The sequence below is a fragment of the Lytechinus pictus genome, chromosome 2, assembly GCF_037042905.1.
Source record: "Lytechinus pictus isolate F3 Inbred chromosome 2, Lp3.0, whole genome shotgun sequence".
Taxonomy (NCBI): Eukaryota; Metazoa; Echinodermata; class Echinoidea; order Temnopleuroida; family Toxopneustidae; genus Lytechinus; species Lytechinus pictus.
This window is the reverse complement of record NC_087246.1, coordinates 33,274,809-33,301,651: the sequence shown is the minus strand read 5'-3', so window position 1 is coordinate 33,301,651 and position 26,843 is coordinate 33,274,809. Positions and strand designations below refer to the sequence as shown.

The 26,843-nt window shown below is 36.5% G+C and overlaps 1 protein-coding gene across 1 annotated transcript in view; it reads right to left on the bottom strand.

Annotated features, from left to right (window-relative positions):
• Positions 1-26,843, bottom strand: part of LOC129281210 (small G protein signaling modulator 2-like) — a 63,303-nt gene that overhangs the window by 12,502 nt on the left and 23,958 nt on the right. The window contains exons 7-16 of the mRNA XM_064095607.1: positions 21,160-21,207; positions 15,781-15,848; positions 14,342-14,653; positions 13,528-13,774; positions 8,073-8,137; positions 7,314-7,528; positions 5,608-5,812; positions 3,448-3,601; positions 1,284-1,503; positions 323-697 (exon numbers count right to left, since the gene is read on the bottom strand). Coding sequence (XP_063951677.1) covers positions 323-697; positions 1,284-1,503; positions 3,448-3,601; positions 5,608-5,812; positions 7,314-7,528; positions 8,073-8,137; positions 13,528-13,774; positions 14,342-14,653; positions 15,781-15,848; positions 21,160-21,207 — 1,909 coding nt within the window. The remainder of the gene's footprint in view (positions 1-322; positions 698-1,283; positions 1,504-3,447; positions 3,602-5,607; positions 5,813-7,313; positions 7,529-8,072; positions 8,138-13,527; positions 13,775-14,341; positions 14,654-15,780; positions 15,849-21,159; positions 21,208-26,843) is intronic.

The window sequence follows — 26,843 nt, the reverse complement described above, 5'->3', positions numbered from 1 at the left end:
AGAAATATAATTGCAGTGTAGTGTAGTAGGTTTCACGGTACACCATATATCTGTCTTGGGCAAGTGTTGGTCCTGATAAGGACCACCCAAACTGTTTGGGTGGTCCTTTTCAAGACCAACACTAACCCAAGACAGATACATGGTGTACCGTGAAACTCACTACACTATTCTTCTTTGCCATGGAAACCTTCAGAAGTTACAAATTACAGTGTATGATCAACATTTCATTCCACCCAAGGGACACAGCGGAATGAACAAACGATTCAAGAATGTGATTTATACATTGAGAGGATTGGGGTGTGTGATCAAGAGAGATCCTTACCGAATAGACTCCTCCATTAGATGATGCAGGTGAGGCGGTTGCCATATCGGCCATCAGATGACTTGAAGCCTCCGGGATGTTCAGACCCTTCATCTCCAGGACTGGATCCGCGCTACTCCGACTGGAGCAGATCGTTGCATCTCCCTCATCCTCATCTTCCTCTTCCTCCTTTTCGTCCTCTCCTGCCTCTTCATCCTCCTTCTCGTGGGACTTGCCGTTGACGAGCTCGACGGTGATGGCCTTCCCGCCTCCGTTCGTGGCGATGACCTCCGGGCCACTCCCCTCCTCGTCGGCTTCGTGAAAGTGGGCTTTCTTGAGGGCGTCGATGTCTTCCGCATCGCTGCAGATATCACCGTTGTGACCTTCGTGGATGACCTTGGCATAAAATGTTTCGATCAAAGAAAAAAAATCTCCTTTGATATCATATTCACTGAGATTTCTGTATCTTTCTATCATTCTCCCCAAACACTATAGAGTACAATATTGTGATGTCACCAATCTTCTTTTTGTTTGTTTAAGCATTTTCATAACCATATTTTGTTTTAAACAATTGTTTCATGACCATTTTTGGTATAGCATGATAAAAACCTCCACACACCAGATTGACATGAATAGGTTAATGGAGGCCCAATTTTTGGCTGAATGAATACCTAATTCAAGACGTTAAGATGAAAGGTGTATTCATGTTCAGCTGCAACTGCAAGTGCCAGGGCTACAACTTCAACCACCATCGCAGCCAAAAGTTTTGGTGAAGCTAATTTTCAGTAGAACCTGCAGAAGATCCTATATTGACAGAGGGATGTAAAATGAGAGGCTGCTGGCTGTTTTAGACAGGTGGCCACTATAGAAGGGGTCTAAAACACATAAATTTCCTGTGGTGAAATTATAAATTCCTGCTATAAGCAGGTGGTCCCCATAGACAGGTAGCCGCTAAGACAGGTTTGACTGAAACATTTATTACCTCTCTCGAGTCATACGAGTATGACGATGATGCCAATCTTGAGCTATGTCTGCTAGTACTGTCTGTGATACTGGATGCGTCCCCAAAGCCTTCGTCGCTACCCGGCGGTGACATCTTACCGCTGGCGATGACCTCGCATGGCACGTCTCCGCTGACCTCACTGCCGAGGCTCCGCCCAGTCTCGGTCTCTAATGTGTCTTGGCGTGGACTCCTACATCGACTGCAGGAATACAAAATAAGAGATATGATTTATGATGGCTAATCCATTCTGCAGTCTTCAAGGTGCATTGGAAGAAAAGAGAAGGAGAGAAAAAACATATGTATATGTATACATATTGGCAATTACTAGGAAGCATCAAGTAGCCACAAATAAATGAATAAGAGTGAGATAGAAACATGTTTAACAGGGTTCCCAGCTTTTCAAAAAAACAAAATTCCCTGATTTTTCCCTGATGAAGTTAAGAAATTCCCTGAGAATTATTTAAACCCATTCCCAGTTTTCTAAGTTGTTCCAGTGAATTACATGTAAAAAACACACTAAAAAACACCATAACCAGTTATTCAATGGCAACAAAATATTATAGAGTCTGACTAACTACCATGCTTTTGACCCGATAAAATTCCCTGATTTTCCCTCATTTGAGCCATTTTCCCCTGATTTGAGGTATTTTTAAAATCAAATTTCCTGATTATTCCCTGACTGGAAAAAAGTAAAATAATTTTCCCTGATGGGCTGGGAACCCTGTTAAATAATATGACAAGGTAGTGCAATGTCATTGGTCAATTAATTATCATAAAACAATGAACCATTTAATGCACACCAGGTGTACTCCAAGCTTGTTCTTGATAATCAAGCATCTTTATCTATGTATCCTTACGTTTTGATGTCACAACAATAACAAAAATACTTGTGAATGTCAAAATTTGCTTTGCAAGGTATTTTTCTGTTTAGTTAGAGTTTGATATAGAACTATTACACACATCTGAAATCAAATCCTCAGTAAAATCACCATTTACAGTTTCTTTTGGAGTATGTTAATGGTAACTATAACATCGAGTGACCATACAAAACATGGATAGATAATAGGGTTTTTGGTTTCACCATGTATTAAAGATAGTCCTGAAAAGGACTTTTTGCTAATCTTTCGGAATATAACTCTAAAAAGAACTATTGATCACAATGTTTTGAGCATGTTAACTCTGCTCTTCATCAGGAGTGAAAACTTGAGTCAAAATGGTGGGTATTATTGGCATTCTGTAACTGTGGTGAATCCAGTCAGAGATGCATTCTGCATTTCTATAATTCAGAATCTACCATTGAACATACAAATCAATATAGCTAAATCTAATAAAATTATCATCTGCACCCGCTCCATTTTCAAATTTGCTCTGTGTGGCCCCCTCTATTTTGAAATCCTGGATCCACCAATTCTGTAACAAAAGTATTTCCAAGCATCCAGAAGGATCAATGGATTCGAGAAAACAGTAAACGCAATGAAAAATCGTCAAATGACAATGAACAGCTGGGAGATCTTTGTCGAAAATTGGTGAAACTGAACAGCTGTTTCGTCCTAAGTTATGGAGCTTACGAAATATTGTAAATATGTTGTTTGTCCAGAGTCCAAGACGTAACTGCGGTTTTGATTCCCTAATTGTGACAAAGATTCCTTGGGTGTTCATTGTCATGAAGGGTATTGGAAAAATATTGCGAGGCCACCATCATTTTCAAGCTTGATCATTCACAATGGCAGTCTCCTGCATTCTTTTAAATTATATTTTTTCAAGTGATGCGCGGAAATGCTTATTGTTTTATTATAATGTATTCCCTTTGTACATGCATATTCATCATGAATGCAGAAAGGGAGGCGCGCTAGCTCAGTCGGTAGAGCGGGGGATTCGTATTCCGGTGACCCGGGTTTGATTCCTACTTGGTGCGCTAGTGGCCTTTTGTAAGGCATTAATCCTCACTACCAGGTCCTTCGGAGAGGACCTTAAGCCGTCGGTCCTCTGGTTGCTTGCTTACAAGCATTCATGCTTTCTTAGCAATCAGGTAAAAAAATCCCCACCAATCACCAATCATAAATCAAATAAAATCAAAATACATTATATCTGTTCTTGAACCTGTCGTGCGTCATGGAGAAAAAAATTCCTATTGATAGTGTACCTTAGGACCACATAGTCTTCCTTCTGAACAAAGTCCTGTTGTTCTTTGGTGAGATCAGCCTGGTCTACCTCCTGGATCACCTCCCCGCTCTCAACGTACTCGTCGTTGTCGTCGTCGATCTCGAACACCTCGCTGTCCAAGCTAGGATCATGGCCTAAAATCAAAGGGGTTACAAACACATTCAAATGACAGACCATTCAAGTAATAATACCTTATTTGTAATGTACCAAACTTGCCAACCTAGTAAAAGAAAAAGATGAAAAGGGATTAAGATGTTCAAGGAGTAAGAAATTACTTCAACAAATTTGTCCCTCTCAGGCTCATTGAAATTAATCTCAATGGGTGGTATTGTGATAGTCAGGGTTTTAGTTGAACCTGGGTTAACTCAGACTACGCTTTTACACAGTGCCAGTTGCCAACTAATTCACCAATTCAAAATCACACTTCTCCTGCTCCAAAAAGAAAAGAAAATACAAAAATATAAATAATTTTAATTTTTTATGAATCCTTTGCTACATGATTGCAACAAATATGGAAGAAGTATTATGAAGTCCAGCAACCCATATGACTGTGGTTTAAAATTATAGTTTAGACTAGGGTTAAACCTAGGTTTAATTATCAGAATACCACCCTATGTTTCTATCGAGATGTAAAATAATTAAACTAATCATGCTTAACATGAAACATTTTATGCAAATTTGATGACAATTCACAGATGGAAGTCAAGTGAACTTCCCTTTCAGAACACTGAATTAACTTTATACTACACACAAATTGAAATTTGGGACATGCCCCCACCCCCTCGTAGATCTCTCTCCAATTCATCTACTTTTATTCACATAATGTTTTTCCCTCACAAGACCTTGCCTCACTCCATTCCCTTATTTAAGACATGGCTCCTACTCCTTCCCACCCCCTTCCCTTTAAAGTTCTCACATTTTTCTCTGTCCATTATTATAGTAACTCATACACCCACATGTCTACCTGAAAATTCCAATACAGAAAGCCTATAAGAAACTCCCACTTGGTACCAGCACAAGCTGCGGGCCAACTGGGGAATGAAACATGAGCTGTTCAATCCCAGCAACAAGATTAATCATAACTGCCAGGCTACCAGTAGGCTACATGAGATTCTATTTTGGGGTCAAGATGTCTGAGTACCAATGTGCACTATTCATAGTGAAGCTAAATTTTCAACCATGTTGAGTGATTGACACCTTTAATATGAATTACAGGGTTTTGGGGTCCGGTAACAAAAATGCTTTGGGATTGATTGTAGGGTGGATATTTATGCTTCATTACATTGATCAATATGTGTAATCAAGCGTACATATCAATTGTAAAATCAATCGCAAATCTTTGTGTTAGGGAAATCAGGGCCCCGTCTTACAAAGAGTGACGGTTGATCCGATCAATCGCAACTACGGAAAGCCAGCAACGTCAACATCTAAAATTACATGTTTGTTCAAAATATTTTCTAGAAATTATGTTTATTCATACATTCACTGTTTTCTTGACAATTCAGTTTGCTTCTCTTTGTTTTCGAGGGCATTGAGCAAATTTCCTAAAGAAAAATTACGACATTGATTGATTTCCATATACTTGAGATTGATTGGATCAATCCTAACTCTTTGTAAGACGGGGCCCAGGTAGTGATTTTGAATACTGGATTAATCTGTCTCTATGCGATTGTAAAAGGTTGTTTGCAAGGTATCTGAGAACTGGCATTTGCAGTAAAAGAATCAATCATGATAATAATTTTCATACTTGCTTACTTACTCGCTTTATCAGATAAAGTCTGTAATTGCTATACAGTAAAATGCAGAATGATTTCCCTGGCTTTGGCAGAGCAGCCATAACATCCGCTGTGTTTCAAAGAATAAATTCCTGCCAGGTGCCTACGAATCGGTCTGTCTATCTTACCTTATCTGTCTTTATTGTGTTTTGTCCATTTTCGTTTACACTTTCACTGATTTTTGCTGGGACCAATCTAAAAGAGTATACCATCCAAAGACAACCACCATTCTCAACACTCGTCAATAGCCAATCAAAATCAAGGATTCCATAGAAATAACCGTTGGTAGCAGAGTGACAACAGAACAGCAGCTTTTATGCAATACCGCCCTGAACTCTGATTTGACTTCAGTCCCACCTACTCACCCGTGAGTGGTATCTGCCCCTCTGAACTATTTTCCGATGACAGTTTAGCCTGCTGGTTATCTTTATCCCTCTGTCTAATGATAGCTTCAACAGCCATCCACTCTGCCAAGATCTGCTCGTAATTCAGCCTGACGCCCTCATCGACGCCGCCACGCTCCTCTTCCGTTGAGTTTAACTTGTAGTGACCCAGTAGGTAGGGCCAGACCTGAAAAGAAATGAAGAGAATCACATTTGAAACAGAGAAAAGAAATGCAAAAAATATATGAATTCTGGGTCACAGGATATGTTATCCAGCTATATGTGGAAGTTATAAACCAATCAAGAGATCTGAGGTGCGAGCCATACTCTTACCGACATTAAAGTTCAGTCCTTAAGCTTCAAAATTCATTCACTGACCCTCAATAAAGTCATCTCTTTCAATCACCCTAGACCATATATTACACATGCACATTTTCCACTCCCTGGTGAATAGTCTGCCAGTCCCTATGATATAAAAAATGTTGAGCAAACTACCTTGATTTTCGTATCCTACCATCTACCAGCTACCCATTTCATAGCCGGTTGGAGGGTAGTAAATTTACATCAATGTCTTGCCAAATAATACTGTGCCAAGTCAACTCTATGGTATTTGATTTAAACCACTTTTTACTGACAGCCAAAGTGGAGTTACTCTGTAGTCCAGAAGGAGTTACTCCACTTTGGACAGGAAAGTGAGTGATCACAAATAAAAAGATCTGAAAAAAGCTGAAGAGTGTTGAAAAAATCTGAAATAGAAAGAGCTCCCACACTTTTTGTACAGAGGAAAGCCAAAAATAAGCTGAAATTAAGCTGAAAAAAAAAAAAAAAAAAAACCTGAAATCAGCTAAAAATCTGATCTCTCAAACCCCTGTTTGGAGGGCAGTATGAAAATTCTAGGATTATTTCGATCCGGATTCAAAGTTAGCACTCAACCAACTTTGAGAAGAGGGTTACAAAAGGAGTTAGTCCGCACCGGAAGTGCGGTATCGCCTATCTCGTGAGTAACTTCATTCGTTTCCGCGGGCCACACATATGGCGCGAACTCACTTAAAAACCATGTCGACTGCGGATACACCGCTGCAGAGCTTGCCAGTTTGAAAAGGGGTGTAATGTCGGTCTGCAGTACAAGCGTATCAACTCAATCCAGAGTAACTCCACTTCGCCTTCAGTTAAAAATGGCCGAAGTGACACATCAGGTCAAACATAAAATCTAACCCTAATCCGAACCCCAACTATTATTCTAATTCTCTCAGTATTCTAAATAAAATGTTTTTTTCATGTTTCTTTTTAATGTATTTTTTTCTTGTTTATATATCATGTTTAATTCTTTATCTTATTGTTTCTCTATACCATGTCATGTTATTAATGTTTTGGGAACTGCGCTTACACAAGGCCACTTGGCTTTATTTATGCAGTTCCCCATTTCATTTTCATTTTTTACTCTTGCTTGTAAATATATTGTTTCTCATACCTTGCTTTATAATTGTTTTTATCGAGAATGAAATAAATGCAAATTGAATTGAATTGAATTGAAAAAGGACCATATCAGATTATTAACTCTCATCCTAATTCTTCAGAGATATTAATGTAGGAAAAATATCTTCAGAGATATTAATTTAGGAGAATTTGTCTCAGGAGAAACACCAAAAACCAACCAGAGCTCACAATAGAAGGGGCTAAACACTCACCTCTCTCCTAATCTCATGGTCCATACCACCAAAATAAATTAACCTCATCACTTCCGCCTCATCGATATCCTCCTCCGAGTTGAAGAGCTCCGCCCACTTCTCACAGGTCAGTCCCAACGAGGCTTCTTCTGTCATCTCCTTGGTCATAATGACTGGATGAACCAAGCCGGATAAATGGGTTCGGACGGTACGAAGGTGTCTGCAATGGGCCAACCCTAAAAGGGGAAAAAAAAATATGAAAAAAAATGAAGTCATAGAATATCAATTATTCAAACTCCTAACAAGACTTAATGGTCATTTGGCAAAGAATTTTATGTAAAAGATTCCATCTTTAAGGCTAGCATAGTCTTAAACTAATGAAGATTTGACTCATCAAGTCTTCCCTTTCGTGTCCAACAACAATGCATATCAAATAGATAGTGGCGATGATTTGGCCAATCTCAGAGCCTTTTTTTTCATTTGCAGCCAGTGAAACTTTTGAATTAATTCCACTTAAGATATTATCTCAGCACACAATACACGCACATGGCTGTTTCACTACAAACATAGATAAAAAATCAACTTAGGCTGATGGGGAATACAAATTATTGAGAATCTATTGAACACAAGAAAAGGCCACCAGACATGCATAAATTTGTGGGTGACTATAAACATTGAAAGACAACTAAGATATACCACCCAGTAGCAAAATACTTTCATTAAAGCAAGAAATAAATATGTTTCCCTAGTACCATTCTAGAACTACCCTTGGATACTTACAGCCATAGAATGCTCTTGATATAATCTGTCTTCTCATTGTATCACAAAGAATTCTGATCGATGATCTGTTAGGTTTTTATAATACAAGAAAGGAAGATACAAAGAAATAAAAAGTAAATCTCTTTTAAAAAAATGTATGTACTCTGAACTGCCTACTTTATCTAAAATGTACTAAGAATTTGGTTTCAGAATAATCTCCACGATTCGGGTTATATTTCTGAGGATGCTAATTATTCTTACCCTTACAATTTAAATATATGAAATAAAATTTTGAATCTTGCATTCGATTTTTCTTATGGTTTAACTTAACCTATCACACATAACCCAGGGCTTAAATTAGTCTAAGGCGATTGAAGGCTATTCACTTGGATACCCTACTGACCGGAATCAATGCCTATCCCTTTTACCTTGGATATTTTTGCACTCTTTTATCCCTTTTATCCCATTTCCCCCATTTAAGTTCTCTTATTGAAATATGCCCTATAGAAAAGGGTCATTGCCTTTAAAATATATTAAAATTTAAGGCCTGATATTAATCATAAGCATTTGTCCACTACATTGGAATAAGAAGACTATCAATTCATTCGTGATAAACCAAAAATTCACAACAAAATTAAAATTTCAATTTTTTACTTAACACCTCCCTAACAAAACATTGAGGCCTATAAAACCTTTGAATTAATTTGAATTTGTATAATCAAAAATAATTTTGTGAATGAAAAACATCATCCTTCCTCTAAATAATTTTTTACGACCAGGGCCCCATTACATAAAGAAAAAATGTTATCAATAGAAGGTAAAGATGTTATTACGAGCTACTGAAATCCAGCTTCTTGAATGCATGAGTACCTGATTTTTTTTTTAAATACACAAAATAATAATAGATTAATGCATGCAAAACTAATGAAATGTGGAATTAATTTAACTAATTTCCTATCATTCTATTGTTGTTGGGTTGTTACAAATTTTGTATCTCAAAATTATAACATTTTGAGGAAAGCTAAGAGAAAACTGCATTTCAGAGTTATGACATATTGATGTTTACATTCTTTACCTAGATAGATTATTCTACATGAATTAGGAGACTGTTTTCAGACAATAAACGGTTGTCATCATTGCCATAATCCTGAAATACATTTATTTTCTGAGCTATCCCCAATATTTAAGAATATTGAGATTCAATATATTTAACAGCCCACTAACTATATACATTTCATATTATGTTTCAAACGCTGCTAGATATCCATAAGCTAGCTAATCTGCCAATTAAATAAAAACAAAACAAGTAAAAGGTTAAACTACAGTTACTTATAAACTATATAAGCACAATAATATACCAAAGACAGGACTGTTCACATCACACAAACTACCATCAACTCGTTTCCTAATTAATATGACATGCTCTGAACGGACTGGGAGTGTGAATTTACTAGCATGTATTTTCAAATCATTACTTCAATGAAACATGCATATTGGATGACAAACCATGTTCTTATTTCTCGAGTCAAAGGATCAGTATTTATTTTCAACATTTTCTTAGAGATATGATTTCAAGTGAATAAATGGTCATAATTTCATTCTTCTTTTTTAAGGACTGATTCGCATGAAGAAGAAAATCATATTTGGGAATCAGAAAAAAATTCTTATACAAGAACATTTTTAATCTGGATACTGAATAACCTGAAAAGACTCTTTGCAGGTCAAAAATAGTTTCATTTTCCCAAACAGAGCATGTCAAAGTGAACCAGTCATACTGGAAAAGAGCATGCTCAATGAATCACACTTTCCTGATATACACAATGCAATAAGCATTAAACAAAAACACATACATCTACTAAAAAACAAACGTACAAAAGCAAAGTTATTACGCATTTTGCTTTTGAAATGGATGGATACATTTCAAAACACTTTGAAATACAATAATAATAATAATGTTAATATGCAACATTTATATCGTGCTTATAAACACAATGGCCCGTATTCTGAAGTCAGGTTTAACTTAGACCATGGTCTAACTCTGTGCTACAATTATGGGAAGCCAAAAGTGTCAAAATTTTTATTAAGTTGTATGTTTCTTATGTTTACTGTGCTCTTTCCTGATTCATCGATGGTAAAGACAACCATCTTTGTATACTTTCTAGACAATTATGGATGATTTGAGAACCAAATGAGCTGAAATATGATATCTCTACTGTTAGTGATTTATGTAACATTTGGCTATCCATACTTAAACCACAACTTTAAACCTGAGTTTAAGTTAAACCCGACTTCAGAATACGGGCCATTGTTTCCAAGCGCTGCATACTACTACCCCGGCTCTAGCACTGCTACCCTGATTAGGTGCTCGAGAATTCAAGGAAATTCTTCATATCAGGTAGGGGAGATCGGGGTTAGTTGGAACATTTTTGACAAAAATGGCTGTAAAATCCAAGTAGATTTTATTCGAGAAACAATCAATATATCAGCTTAAAGCATATATCTAAGGGCTTCAAATGTACCCCATAAAATGTTTAACTCTATGATGGTTACTGAAAAAATCCACCTGAACAAGACCATCGCAAGCGTTCCAACTTACCCCATATATGGGGTAAGTTGATACATGATATGGGGTAAATTGGAACACTGCATGGTCAAATAAGAATTATATCAAAACTTTTTACAACCGTAATATTACATGATTTCAGCCTATTTGCTTTATTTTTTTCAAGTTCAAAATATTATAGGTGTGTACATTCTGATTTGTTAAACTTTGTTTTCTATAATAAGGCCACTCACGCAAGCCGACTGTGTAGTAGAATTCCGCGTATTTGTGTGTGTTTGATTTTACATGCAATTAAGTATCAGCAAATTTCATGTAGTTCTGCATCGAATTTACATGACAAAAATTAATTGTTTATATTTTTTGATTAATTAATTATACAAATAAGCATATGAAATTTGCCCTAATTTTTTTTTTTAATGTTTTTGCCTTTAACTCAATTTATTTAACTAGTAGAATGCTAATTTTTGGTGAGAGTATCAATTTTACATTTATAACAAATATCTACAAAAATATAGGCAAAAAATATAATTTCCTATGTCTTTTTTGTTTCTTTAATATGTATTTCTTTGTTTTCTCAAACCTTTGTTTTTATTGTTTTTTTCTGATGAACTTTGTTTGGGACCTTTTAGCGAATATAAATACATGTAGCATAAAATAAATCCATTTGAACCAACAAAAGTACAAATAGTCATACATGTATGATTTTTGGTTGAAAAACACAATGTGCATTGACCTTGTACTTGGAATCACGTTTTCGAGCGATTTTGGGTCCGACATGCACGTACAAAATGTTGCATAATTTCTAAATCGCGCACCAGGGCATTGCAAATTTGATCTCAAATGATGCGCAGGACTTGAAAGTAAAAAGCCAGGGAGCAGTGAGGTAAAAAAAATTGCGTGGCGGCGTAGTGGCAAAATTTGTCAAGGGGGGGCTCAAATTCACCTCCCCCCCCCCCCCCCGCAGTTTGATAAGGGTTAATATTGCATTGGGGGCATACAATAGGCCTTAAATGCACACTCAGACCTAACTGAGAAACAAAACAAGCATGGCTTAAAAGACATGTTCAAAAGAGTGTGAAATACTGTATACATTTTTTTCTCATATCCAATGATTTTATTCATAATTATGTTTGAGGTAAGTTGGAACATGTTCCAACTAGCCCCTTCAATTTTGTTCCAACTAACCCCAGAGGCCCATTTGACATTTATAAGCTTACAGCACACAAAAAAGGACTTCACCATGGCATATTAATAACCTTATTTTGTAGCTTCGTACAAGTGTATATTATACCCCAAAACTGGCCAACTTGATCTATAAACTTCTCTGAGGTAATAAAACATTTCTAAAAGAGAAAAAAAATTACTCAGAAGGTGAAAAAACAATTATTCCTTTCTAACTTCACCATGCTTGTTGCACATGTGTTGTCTGTAATATGGTGGATAGCTGTTGGTAATGGCAATAAATTGAGGGCAGTATTGAATAAATTTATTTAAAGGCGTTAAAGAAAATTACAATGTTTCAACTTACCCCGCATTCCAACTTACCCATCTCCCCTTCTCATTTACTAATACAATGTTTATTTTTCCAAGTTAACTTGTTTTTATTTGTTAGGTTATGTTAATCAATACTTTTATATGTTAATTGTTGCATTTTGCTGAAAATATTTATTCATCTAGTTACTGTATTAATGAAGGGGAAAAGGTGTACTACTTCAGTTTAATTTAATTTGAAGATGATGTCTTATTCCAACAAGAGCTTGTCAATATGTGGGACATCAGTACATATTTTCATAATTTGTATTCTCAAGTATTTGAGGGTGCAGTAGAAATTGGAAAATGGCTAAAATAAATGAAAATTGATAGCATTATGTCAGATATCTATGCCTACAGACAAGCTACAAGATTTTAGCTGGCTGAAAGTATACAATGAATATTTTATAATTTCTTGATATTGTTATGCGGAAAAGGTTCCATTTGTATCTTATTGTTTAAATCTCTCAAATTATGTACTGCGACTTCTGTAGATCAACAACAAAAATATCAAAGATCGATTGCAAATCTAAAATATCGATTCTGACTGGTTGAAAGTGGATACGTTTGTATAATAAGTGTGTGTAACAGCAATCTTGATTGACCATCGCTACGAAGTGACTGATTACATACCTTTGTGTTACAGGGCCAGAATGGTGTTTCATATTAAAGTTATGCACAATTTAACACAAGACTTATAACCATTTCTTGTACCATATCAGCTTCTCAATAATTTGCATTGCCTTCAGATAAAGTTGAAATCCCATATTTTGGAGATAATATTTGGTGATGAACAAGTAATTGACTACAAAATTTATTTGGCAAGATTTGATTAGGATAATAGAAGTTCAGAGGCAGATCCAGCAAGGTTGGTTACAATGCTATTTCAGTGCCAGTATTGTTTGTGAAACCATATTCAGCCCCTTATAACTACCATGTCTTTGGGGTATATAAATTAGCATAACAAGAGTCACCAGTCGTGAGTAAAGTTGCACAAAACTTACAAACAGCTTTATGAAACGGCCCCTGGTGGGTGTTTCATAAAGCTGTTCGTAAGTTAAGAGCAACTTTAAGAACGACGGGTGATCCTTTCTTGTGGAAAATGGTATATTCATTGGCGATGGTTAAGCGCATAAGAAAGGTTCACCAGTCGTTCTTAAAGTCACTCTTAACTTACGAACAGCTTTATGAAACGGCCCCCTGGTATGCAACATAGCTCTACTACATACAAACAAAATAGTAGTAATAATGACTATAACAGTAAATGAATATCTACACACAAACACACAACTATTAAAGATAAACAGATTCTGAGCATGCTTTCTTCACAGTTTGGACAAAGACAAGATAAATGGTAGCTTGGTGGTGTGGAGCGGTCCTAACCCTTGATACTGGTCCCACCTGCTGGTAATGGCTGCCAGCTCAGCCGAGGTGGGCGAGACCGGGGAGTACGGGATGGCAGGGGGAAGCTGGACAGGGGACGGGGAGGAGCCGGTGGGACTCTGCGCCACCTCCTGCTGCCGGATCAGGGCGTGCCGGGGGCCCATATCCCGGGCCGTCCAGGGGAACGCCGTGTGGTGGTGCCTGCTGCCTCCGTTGCGGATCGGCAGGATGCTTGCTTCCTCAGGAACTGTGAAGATGTCAAAAAGTGGAGGAGTAGAGTGATAGAAGATGAGAAGAATTCTAGTTTGTTACTTAGCTTAAAAGTGGTACATGTTATTATGTTCTTCAGTATGACTAACACCAAAAATAGAATTTATTTTCCATCAAAAATTTCAGTGTACTTCTCCACAGGACAGAAGCAAGAGTCTTGCACCATCTACATAATCTACAAAAGGAATATGTTATATCAAGTGTAAGATAACTTGAATTGAATTTAAATCAAATAATATTTGGTTTATATCCATTGAAAATGAGAGCAGTTGTCATCTATTACCAATCAATGAGATACCATCATGATTATTAGAATAAGTATTAACATCATAGATTTAAACAAGAAGCCATATTTTCTTTGATTGTAATTTTCCATGGATACATCTTGCTTTCTGGGTCTAGTAACACAAAACCTAGAGCTTGATTACAATGATGATCATTAGGCTTGATCACATTGATAATCACATGCAATTGAGAATACAAATTAAATGTATGATCAATTGCTCAGTTTTGTGACACAGACCCCAGGCTGTAGGACACTTACTGAATTCAGGCCTGAAGCTTGTGATGATTCTGAAGACGTAGTCCGTGGCTTCGTCCCCTTCGAAGATCTGGGTGCCGTCCTGGGAGGAGGCGACGCCCAATCCCGAGCTCTTGGAGCTCTTCCTCCGCAGCTTGGGAAGGACCTTGCCCTTGCCCCTCTGGGACCAGAGAGGGGGGTCCAGCTGACCGCGGGGTAGGAGACCATTCTCGAGACAGGTGAGGAACGCAAGGAGGTGGCCCCCCTTGGGGAAGTGGATGGGTGGATACTGGACTCCATCCTGCCCCACCAAGACCAGGGTACCCCCACTATCCGCTGTAGACACGGGTGGGAAAGACAACGGGAGAAGAGGGGTAACGGAATAGGAGAGCAGATGAAGGAGTGAGGTTGATCAGAATATAATGAGTGAAGGAGAGAGATAGATGGACAGAAGGACAAAGGGTGGCAAGAGACAGAAGGGAAGGGAGATAGAGGGAGTGAAAAGGAGTGGATAGTCGGGAGAGGGGGTGGTATATGAGAGGCATGGAAGAGAGAGAAAGAGAATAAGAAAGAGGGGAAAAAAGAAGAGTTAATGATAAATAGAGGGAGTGAGAAAGAGAGAAAGAAAATAGGAAGATGGGTAGGAATGAAAGGGAGAAACATGAAGAGAGGTAAAATGGTGATGGGTGGGGGCAGAAAATAAAAGTGTGAGTTAAGAGGAAAAAAAAGAAAGAAAAAAGACATAAATTACCTAAGTATCTAATGATCCTGATAACAAACCCAGACAGACAGGAACCTGGCGATCGTTTCATGCCATGCTCTGCCAGTGATTTTTGCGAACAGTTAAAAGCAAATGCAATCCTTTATCTGATTGGCTGGGAGCTAATATGTCAATGGAAATCACCGACAAATGGTTGACAAAAAACCCTTTAATAGTAGCATTACCATTAACAATGACCATTAACAATTAAAATGTAACAAATAAATGACAGAGCCTCATGATGAATAATGCTCAATATATCTGCTCTTTTTCACAATGAAGAACTTCAATTTTTGACACAATTTCATATCATTTTTTTGAATGAAGGTGTTCACATGGAGTGTTAAAATGACATATATTTCACTGTATAAAAATAGGTTTGGACCAACCAAAAATGTGCTGAAACCATGCAAGTATGCAGGTGCAAGTAACACTGGATTTCCGTTGGCAAACACTATGCATACCCTTTTCTAACAGATTTAGGTCAGCCCCTCAGTGGAGCTAAAAAACCTCTTTGCCTGGCAAAAAAAATTTGGCCGGCTAAAACATTTTGGTCAGCCGAAATGATTTACTGAGATTATATTTCCCCTACGATGGAAAACTGCCGTTTTAACATTTTCTGTACCAGCGACATTTAGGTATTTTGAATAAAACAGCTGATTTCGACTCGCCGTATAGCCGGCGTAGAGGCAGCATAACTTACGTTGTTGATGACAATGAAGATAAACTATGTCTTCTACATTTACTGTGACAGCGTAATCCCAATAGATACTGAAGTGATAAGAATAACAAGAGAATGAAAAGGAAGAAAAAAATACATGTACGTTAGCAAAAATCAACTTGAAATGTACGATAATATCTACTCCAATGAAAGTCAAATATAAAAATGTGCAAGTAATGTAATTATACATTAGGGGAGGGGTGTTTCACAAGCCTGATTAAACACTGCAGTTAGAATTGCATTATGATCAGTCACATCACCATCATCAATCACCATCACCATTATCATTCATCTTCAAACATCACCACCACCATCATAATCATCATCATCATCAATATCTTCAATCATCATCATCATCATCATCATCACCACCATCAATCATCATCCTCATCATCATCATCATCATCATCATCCTCATCATCATCATCATCATCACCACCATCAATCATCATCATCATCATCATCATCATCCTCATCATCATCCTCATCATCATCATCATCAATCATCTTCAAACATCAGCATCATCATCAATATCTTCAATCATCATCATCATAAATCATCATCATCATCATCATCATCATCATCATTATCATCACCATCATCATCATCATAATTATTATCATCATCATCATCATACATAATCATTAATCTTACTGTAATCATCCCATTTTGATGTTATAAGGCATATTAAGGCAAAGTAACCATGTGTTTAATAAAAAGAACACGATTCATTCAAAGTGGGTGCTCTGGTATATTGTATATCCCTCACTCTCTACCTGTGCATTATGGTTTTAGAGCTTTTTCTAAATGAAAAGGTTAAAGTCATAAAAGTTAGGAGGTAATGACAATGATGGAGATAGAAATATGAACAGTTTTTAGCATGCACTTTACTTTGATGTGATAAAAGGTCAATAAGGTATATGGTTTAATGGAGAGCTTTGGTGAAAACTGAATTTCAGGGGAGGAAAAACATATAAAAACTGCTAAATTAACAAACTTATAGATATAAATAGAATCTGAATCTGAACATGGACCATTTCCAACCAAATGTGGGTTGTGGATAATTTACATCTTGCTCCCCTGACATACATGTATGGGATCGGAAAAAAATGAAATGAAAAGTGACTTCAGTGCTCCTAAACATACATTGATACACTTCAAATACTGTATAGAAATCATGCATCAGTCAACATGATTTATGTTATTGCATCAGCATTTGTTTATGTGCAAATATTATTTTCTGATTGAACTTGCGTCATCCATACTATGATGCATCTGGAAGTTTTCATTCATAAATTAAAAAATCCTTCATTAACTGTCTGTGATATCTATCATTTATGTTATCACAAAACATCTTACTTATTGTACAATACGTCAACAGTTCTTTATAAGTACATCTTTATTACGATGAGTATCAATTATGACAGATACAGGCTTGCAGACAACAATGTATGACGTAAACACAGCCGTCATGTCTTGACATAAACTGTTCTACAGTGACACTGATGTACATTTCAATAACATTCTGAGGCATTTCGTGATGGATAGATTTTTTAAAGACATAACAATTCTGAGTAGCACAAACAAGAGAAATTTAATGAAAAAGATGACAATCAAACATACATGTAAGTATGTAAAATCATCATTTGTTTTCATGATCTAATCGATAATAACATTGTACATATACATCAAGGACTTCTTAAACACAGGCACAACGGCTAATGGAATTGATGTCAAATACATCATATTTACATAAAGATAAGAAATCAGAATACATTATTAATACATTATCATCGCAAGAAGAACGTTTGAACAATATTGGCAATTATAAATAGACATGTGAAACAAGTGTTGCATGACACCAATCTTTTTGGCAAATTTGGCTCCACTCTTACGCTTTATCCCGTTTCCTCACCCTCCGCCTACCTTTCCTCTTTCTCACTCCCACTCTCTCTCTCTCTCTCACCATCTCTATCACCTCTTCTTGAAAATCCATATTTAAAGAAATCTGTCATTTCTTAATCATTCAGACCCTCTAAAAGTAAACATCAATTAGAAGTAAAAAATGTTATGTTAACACTGAATAAGATATGCCACTGAAAGTGAAACTTGTTATCATTATTAACCCATTGCAAACTGAATTATGCTATTCCTATCCACTTTCAAAAGTACCACCCGGTTTCATGGCTCAACAGTTTATTCAATGATGTATACTTTCAAATTGACGTTCATCTAATTTCTCTTTCACTCAAAACTTTCAGGCCTTAAATTTTGATATTTTTAGGGCAAACACTTTTCACATATTTATATTTCAGTTCAAATGGGAAAAATTAAAAAGGGAATACAAAAGTGGAATTGTGGCCATGATCAACACAGCTTACAAGACCATGGATGGCCTTTGATATTAAGCTCTTTAGCTCTTCTTTAGATGGTATTATAATTGTATGAATTCTATGAAAATATCAATGCGAGAAAGGATTTGATAACCCACTCATGCTATCCAGTGACCTGTTTTTGTAAAATAATTCAAATGATCACCCATCAACCGCCACAGTCTATGCAATGCTTGTCATTTCTGTACACATCTACCCACATAGATACACACAGTTCAGACGCATGAAACTAAATGTCATTGGTTCCTCACACGACTGGTTCTTTATACAACACCCACATGCACAACACTCAATGTTTATACTTTGCATATTTTACCAACCTCTAAATAAATTTTGCTTTAAAAAAATTACTACTTGTATTGGAAATTTACAACCTTTCATCAATAAATGTAGTCATTTCCTTCTAGATGACAAACTAATTCAACATCAAAAGCACCAACTCTCTCACTATTGAACAATCAAACTTTATTTAAAAAAAATAAATAAGAAAGGCTTTCCTTGCTTGATATCAGTAAGTCATGACCTTACATTGAAGGATTTTCACATCAAGATGAATGAATCTAATTAGTCGACTACAAGAGTGGATTCTATTTAAGGACACTAACAAGAGAGCAGAAATGATACTACATCCTCTTATAGCCTGTAATGTCACAATTGCTGTAAAATATGATAAATCAAGAAATATGCCAAGTACCCATGATTCTAAAAGAATACTGCAGGGGAGAGGATGGTTTTAAAATTTCTAGCTGATTTTCTATTCAAAGGGTAGTATAAGCATGTTGAATAATAATTGTACTCATAATAAAGATATCAATATGATATTAACATGATATCTAATTCATATGGCACCTTTTCACTGTTCAATATTATAATGCCATATCCCCGTTGCTAATACTTCACTTGTTGTTGTAATATGTTGCTTTAAACATTATACTATTATCTACAACTACACATTTGTATAAAGCAAAACCAAAGAGTTCCAGAGTATTAGTGAAATCATGCATAATAGCTTAAAACATTAGAGTGTGTTAATGTTATTAAGTGTTAATATATCCAAACTTTCCCCAAACACTATTATATAAATACAGGTTAAGGTGCAGTTTCAGTATATTTTGAATGCAGTGTGATAACTATGACTATATATTACGAATAATCTGGTTAATATTTGTCTCGCACTGAATAAAAGTGAAAGCAAACATACGTGTGGTCAATTGTTAGGTTTGTGCAAATATTAAGCAGGAAATGTTGTCAGGCAAGAGTCAGAAGAATATTAACTGCTGTCCATTGGATTTATTCTTTATTTTCTCAAGGAATAATTTGAAAAATAGCTAAATGGAAATGCACTTCATGTTAATGCTGCTTGAATACAATTGGTAATTATCATATTGATTAATGATAACCTTGCAATGTTTATATACTGCTTTTATTTCTTAGTGGTGGCAATATACACAACTTTAGTATTTAAGGCTAGTGTAAAAGCATGTAAGGATAAGAATGAATAATGCTAAGCTTTTAAGGAATATGAAAAAGGAGCCATATTATGAAATGCATAATAATCAAAAGTGCAAGGCGGAATTTCCTTCAGCAAGAAATCTTTCAACATTGTGCTGCACTCAACCCAGGTGAGGTGAATGGGTAGGAAGAAATTCCTTGAATGCTTAAGTGCCTGGGCAGCCCAGCTAAAGCCATGGTAATAATAGCAGGGCCCACTGGGAGAACAGTTTTCAGAACTGAAGCGGCTACCCTGTGTAAATATACCTATATTATCATTATTATTATAATTTGTCGAGTGAACTATCATGCACTTTTGCTGAAAACAAACAAATGTAATAGTGCATGTACATAAAAATAGGTCTGTTTGCGGGTCTATGATTGTCATTCAGAATGGCATTTAAAGTCATGTAAGATCTGTGTGAATTTGCCATTAGCATTCAAACATTGATCAAGACAAATTAGGATAACGCATTTCAAATGTTTCAGAACACCTTTAATGATGCAAAAAATTGAGCCTAGACGTATCGTAAAACTACAAAAAATAAAATGTATTGTGAACTATAATTAGGAGACACTTACAGTGTAATTGTCTCCTAATTATCTACATGTACATGTACTCTAATACCCCTTTCATAAACCCAATTATGCGGCTAATAGCAGCATAATTTGGTCGTAAAATCGGAGGAGGACCAGAGTTATCCGCATTATTTTGATGCTGCAATTATCCGCATAATAGCGGCATCGGGACCAGATTTTGACTTTATGAACGCATTTCCAAATAATGCGGATAATTGCTATGGTGCGGTCACAAGGTCACCCTTTTCCAACACAACCGCATCGGAGGGGGCGTGTGCAGTTGTCATGACGATTATCCGCCTTTTTCAGGACGGGCGCTCGTAAAAATAGTGCGGATTATTTTCGGAGTTTGTGAACGCAATTTTTATTGAATTATCCGCATTACTCTTAGGCGGCTAATTGGAGGATGGGTTTATGAAAGGGGTATAAAACTAGGGAGAAAATAAGTAAATACTCGTACTACTTTTGAACAGAAGGATGAATAGGATACCATCTATCTAAATCTCATTTGAATAGAAAATTTCAGAGAAGAAATCAACATTGAGTGAGTATTAATAAAAAAGTTAGAGTTAGACTTCCTTTCACCACTCCCTATAGGCTCCATTAAAACAACTCCAAAAGTTACAGAAAATGTAGAAAATGGTGCTTTAGACATTCATACCCATCACCAATTTAATTTCTACCATGCAGAAAGCTTAACCAGAGAAAAATGGGACATTTTGGAGTGCAGGAGGAATATTGTGATAAGTTAAGAAGTGAACCCCCAAACCACCAAACTTTCCCCAAAGAGTAAGGTACCTCCACCAAACAATAAATTTGAACACCCTTAATGGAATATTAAAAGTCTAAGATATAATATACCCCAAACCTTGTTGTTTGTTTTACAGACATACTCACATTTTTCTTCTTCCATTCCTTAATCTCATGACGAGAGAATCAAAATGCCTATAAAGTTACGGAAGCAGGGGTGAAGGGATATATATATATAGCACATTTTAAAATAATGGCAACAACCATAAGAACACTTCATTGCATTGGCACCTTCTACAACATGCATGGGGAGGGGGATAAAGAGGGGGGGGAGGGGGATAAGGAGAGGAAGGAGGAGGGATAATCTGGTACAAGCCTCAAATCTTAACTGTCGGATGTCAGTACATCTAAATAGATATTCTTTATGCACCTTGGGTACTCTACAGAGAGAATCCGGTGCTTTATAATTCACATATATTATTATTGTTAATATAATTATTCATTCAACTAAGATGCACTTTTGCTTTTCTTCTCCTTCAGTGGGAGAATGAAGATGGAGTAATGCCAGACACAGCGATTTCGTTAGCTTTCTTTATCACACCAGGGGGAAAGACGACGCTTTCCCACAAGCTGCTGTACAAACTTTGAAAATTTCAAGGGGCATGCCTGCCACCAGTATCCATCCACCCCCCCCCTCTCCGTTGCCGCCTATTGATAATGCCATCAATTCTGCCGATAGACTGACATTGAATTTATTCAAAGGGACGTAACCCAAACTCGTCAACGATTAATGATTGTCTGACCGATAAATCCATGCAAAGAAAAATGATTTCAATCGCACAATCGAATGCAACTTAAGTAAGTGGCAAACAATGTTCGAAAATGATCAATTGCTCGTACTTTAAGATACAGTAGCTGACATAATTTTCATCAAGTGACTACCACCTACCGGTGTACTGAATTCTGTAATTGTACAGAACCCCTATTCCAGTAGGCAACAGGTACTTGTATTGAGGAGGTGGGGAGGAGTTTAAAAGATTATAACCCAATCAAAGTCAAGAGACAATTGTTATTAACTCACCCCCGCCCCCCGCCCCCCTCCCCCTAGCCCTCTCTGCATGGTTCAAGGGGTTCATATCTAATGGTGATAGAATAGATCAAAATATTGAAAATGCACAAAAAAAAGGCACATTATTCTATCATTTGACCTATCTACATTCTCCAATATTATTGGCTTATTTATACGCTAATTTTTTTTTTTTTAAGCACATCTTCAATTGTTTCTGCACTATTGCTGCAGAGACAATTTTGCAATTATTGATAGATCTATGCAAGCACACTTCAAATATTTATGACTATCATCTACATGTACTATAAACAGCACATCAAATCACAGAAAAAGAGGGGGAAAAACACACAATACGGTTTTCCAAGCAAATAAAATCATATTTTAACAATTATTTGATTATAATCAAGGGTGGATCCCGGATTTTCCAGGGGGGGGGGCATTTTAGAAGAGAAAAAATTTAGCAAGCCAAATCAGAGGTCCTTCATTCCCAATTAATGTTGATTTATGTCAGGAAAAATTTGACGAGCAAAAAAGGGTGTCCTCACTTGCGATATGCATGACGTTTTTGACCAACAAATATTTTTTATGGTTCTCAAAGGGGGGGGGGGGGGCAAAGGCCGCATGTGCACCTACCTGGATTCACCACTGATTATAATAAACAAAATCATTCTGCAAATCGAAATGAAGCAACGGTGGTACCATACAACTGCACGCTGGTTATTCCACAGTACACAACATACCTGAAAGTTACTTTTCTCTATTTAGACAAGGATTGATGAATGCATATCCATCTTTTAATTTCAAATTGAAAGTTTGCATAATACCTTGGGGGTGTTTCACAAAGATTTAAGTATGACTTAAGTCGCACTTAAATGCCGACACGTACACGATATGCAACGCGCGATTTTATTGATACGCAGTTGTGCGCGTCCTTATGACACGATCTGACCAATGCGGTCAAGCCTTTCATACCATACGCAACTCGGTATTTAAGTGCGACTCTTAGTCATACTTACACCCCCCGTGTCTCGTTTTTTAATCGTGCACGTTGTGTCTATGCAAATAAGGGGCACTGTGCACAGACATGACATATCCGTTTGGTACACTACAAAAAGACTAAAGCTTTGGAAATGTGACTCTGCCCTGATCAATCCAGAGTTGAGACACAGGATGCTTTGCTCATTAGGCTGTCCTAATTTTCTCCTTAGAGAGCGTTCCATATACGGAACAATCATTACCAACTCATGAAAACCTTAAAGCTCCCCTGTGGCTGCCAAATAAGTGACACTTTACCGAGGATGACACTCAAGATCTTGCTTTTCTCCATCCAAAGCTTATAAAGTTCCTCACTTTCTAATTGGAACAGTAAGTACATTTGAAAACCATGGAAAATCAATCAATTTGCATTATTATTTTTCTTCTGTACCCTTCATAACTAGTCTCATTATCCTGCATTATCTTGTCCTGCAATGGTGATTTTCTTCCAGTCTAGCTGATAAGCCATAACAAACAATGATAAATATTCTACCAGATAGACTCGTTAAATTTTTATGAGCAGATTTTTTTTTTGAAAGATCAGACACATATATTATTATGTAACCATGATAATATGATTGTCAAACTGCAAGGAAATAATGTCAGAAATATGAATATAATCATCAAGCCAACAATGATACCGCCTGCTTCGAGTGAATCCTACTTTTCTGACAAAGGCAACAACATACCATTGATTTGAAATTGATAAAGATTGCCTTAACGTGTTCAGGATATGCACTGAGAATAGCCTGAACATATGGTGAAATTCAAATGAGTTTCTTTGGTGCAGACAAAAAAAAAATATTGACAGAATTCACCAGCTACGGTCTAAAAATAGGTGTCTTTTATGGCTCCCACCTTTACCTCTTCGAATAAATTTATTGCTTTGCTGAATGTCATGAGTCTTCTCCCATTTTACTCCCCCTCGCACGTATCCCTTTCTCTTCCAAATTTATCCCTTAGGCAAATTCAATAAGGTTGAAATGAAAACCATCTATTATAATATTTCATTTTTCAAGGACTGTTTTCTTCTTTTTTTAATGTGTGGTATCAAGCCCTTCCATTAAAAAAAACTGTTCATGATCATGTTCTTATTGTTTCATGCATGCTTTATTAACAATTCTGTGTTAAAAATAGCACCAGTTGACAACACATCCAGTGTTTTACACCAGTGTTCAATTCATAAATTAATTTTCAAAAATAGATCGTAACAAGGTCTTTCTTTCTATTTCTCTCTCTTTATGGCACGAATGTTCTGACGTCACTCTTAAAAGAGTCCTTCGCTCATACAAATCACAAAGTAATTGGAAAAAGTCATGAATGTATTGTCTAAAATAGCATAACATACATTGTATGCTAAGTCTCTCTCTCTCAGCCTCTTATCTTTATCCCTGCATGAATGCTCAGAAGTAATGCATGCACAATCAATTACACATTGCACACTTGCAAGAATCAGGAAAAATGAAGGGGAAATTTCATGCCTTTTTAATTAATCTTTCTCTTGATCTACCTCATTTATTAGCAAATATATATGTTGTACTGTAATTCTAAATTTAACATGTGCTTGAAAATCATTATTAAATCAATGATTATGACTGCATTAAATATAATTATTGGCTTTTGCGAACTAGTTGCTAACATTATTACTGAGCCTACATGTAGCACAGACCCTATACAGCATGGCACTTTTTCCCCCCGCCCCCTGACCCCAGTGATTAAATGTTACCTTGGCCCTCGATACAAATGTTTGTGATCAACATAGATTAATCAAGGGTTAATATTTTGACAAAGTGAGCATTCATAAATCGTCAGTGATTTTACAAACTGGATCAAGCCTCGGCTTGTCTCCATAACATGATTTCGAGATAATCGTGTTCAAGGTTTGGATGTTTTTCAGACGCTCGTAACTTAGCGCGTTGAAAGAAACCGGATCAATTATTTATACCGATTTAAAGCATACATTCTACTCTTTGGTAATATACAAAATTTTATCTGCAATTCATATCATTCTTTCAACATTTGAAATGAAATGCATGTATGCATTTCAGAAGCTGCTATTTTCCCCCCAAAATAGGGTTGTTTGAGCCAGTTCGTAAAATCAAGTGCACCATGCACACTGTTTTGTACATGTAGCATCACAAATCGCAGTTTGAGCCATTTTGTAGAATCATTTCTGCCATGCGCATTTTTCTTAGAGGCGCAAACCACATATGCGCAGCATCTAGGTCAGTTCTTTGACCTGTGCGCGTCATTCCAGAGACTTTATAATACACAAAGAATGGCTAGAGCCAGTGCGTAAAATCAAAGGAGGGGGTTGAGCCGGTTCGTAAAACATTTAAACATGCCCTAATTTGTTATATAATTTGAATCTTGATCTGAAATTTGGCAAATCAAGAGAGTGAATCAAGGGCTTTCAGAATATGCAAAAATATGAATTTCAAAAATTTGACCAAAAACTAGGGTTGGGTCGGATCGTAAAATCACTAACGAAATGATAACGACTGATCATTGTAATTTTGCGAATGATTGCAAACATTTGTACAATCATTTGTAGGATATTTCTAAAGGAAATAATTAATGATATAGCTCCTTTTCTACTATGATAGCTACCACAGCCCTGTGATACAAAGTTTCAAGAGCAGTTACAAATTTGAGAAACCTGCTCTTTTTCTCCCCACAAAACGAACATGCAACCATGATCATTCAAGGCAATTTTGCAATTCAGTGATTTCAAACCATTGCTTTATGTGGCCAAAATTTTTATAGATTACATCTGATGGAAATGATTGCCTCCTAAACTATCCTGACCCATGTCTGGGACCAGCAACACAAAAATTTGTGATCAAATACAAATTTTAAAATTAATTGTCTGATTGACAGTTGCTATATAAAACAATAAGTGCATGGAGAAATTATTGCAATTGGCCATTTTCACCTTGTGATTGACAGCAGACTTTAATATGTAGCCAACTTACAATTTATGCCTGGATGCATAAATGTGAGAGGGAAGTGATATGCTATAAGACATCCATGCCATTTCAACGTATGTCATTTCATTACAGGAGGAAAACAATTCTGAAAGCGCTGGTATACAACACACACAATCTAATTCATGAATTTACTATCTCTGTACTTTTGAGTTTAAGTTCATACCATCCCCCCCCCCCCCCCCCCCCATTTATAAAACCAAATTAGTTTTCTATACTGAGGAAGTGATGTTCTTAATGTGCTGGCAATAATAAAACAATTGTGCTGATATTTTTCATTTTAATCATGGTGATTTAATCCTAAAATATATCTAAAAGATAATTAAATGACAGTCCTTGCGGTCTAGTAATTTTTCAATCTCTGCATATGAACTCACTCATTGAGGTTGCATTACATTGGAGGCCAAACAGTTAAAGGAGAATGAAACTCTTGGAGCAAGTTAGCTTTTGTGAAAGCAGAAAAATCAAAGAATAAGATCAACAAAAGTTCGAGTAAAATAGGACTAGCAATAGAAGAGTTATGAGCATTTGAATGTCGAGATCACTAATGCTATGGAGATCCTCTCATTGGCAACGCAACCAAGATCTATGATATCACAGATGAACAACTCTCCCCTTTTGGACACTGAAAATATACCCCAAAACATCTCTTTTTGTTCATTCTAATCATATGACAAACGATTCATCAATGATATAATGTTGTGAAACCTCTGTACTTGTCCTCTCATAAAGAGAACACC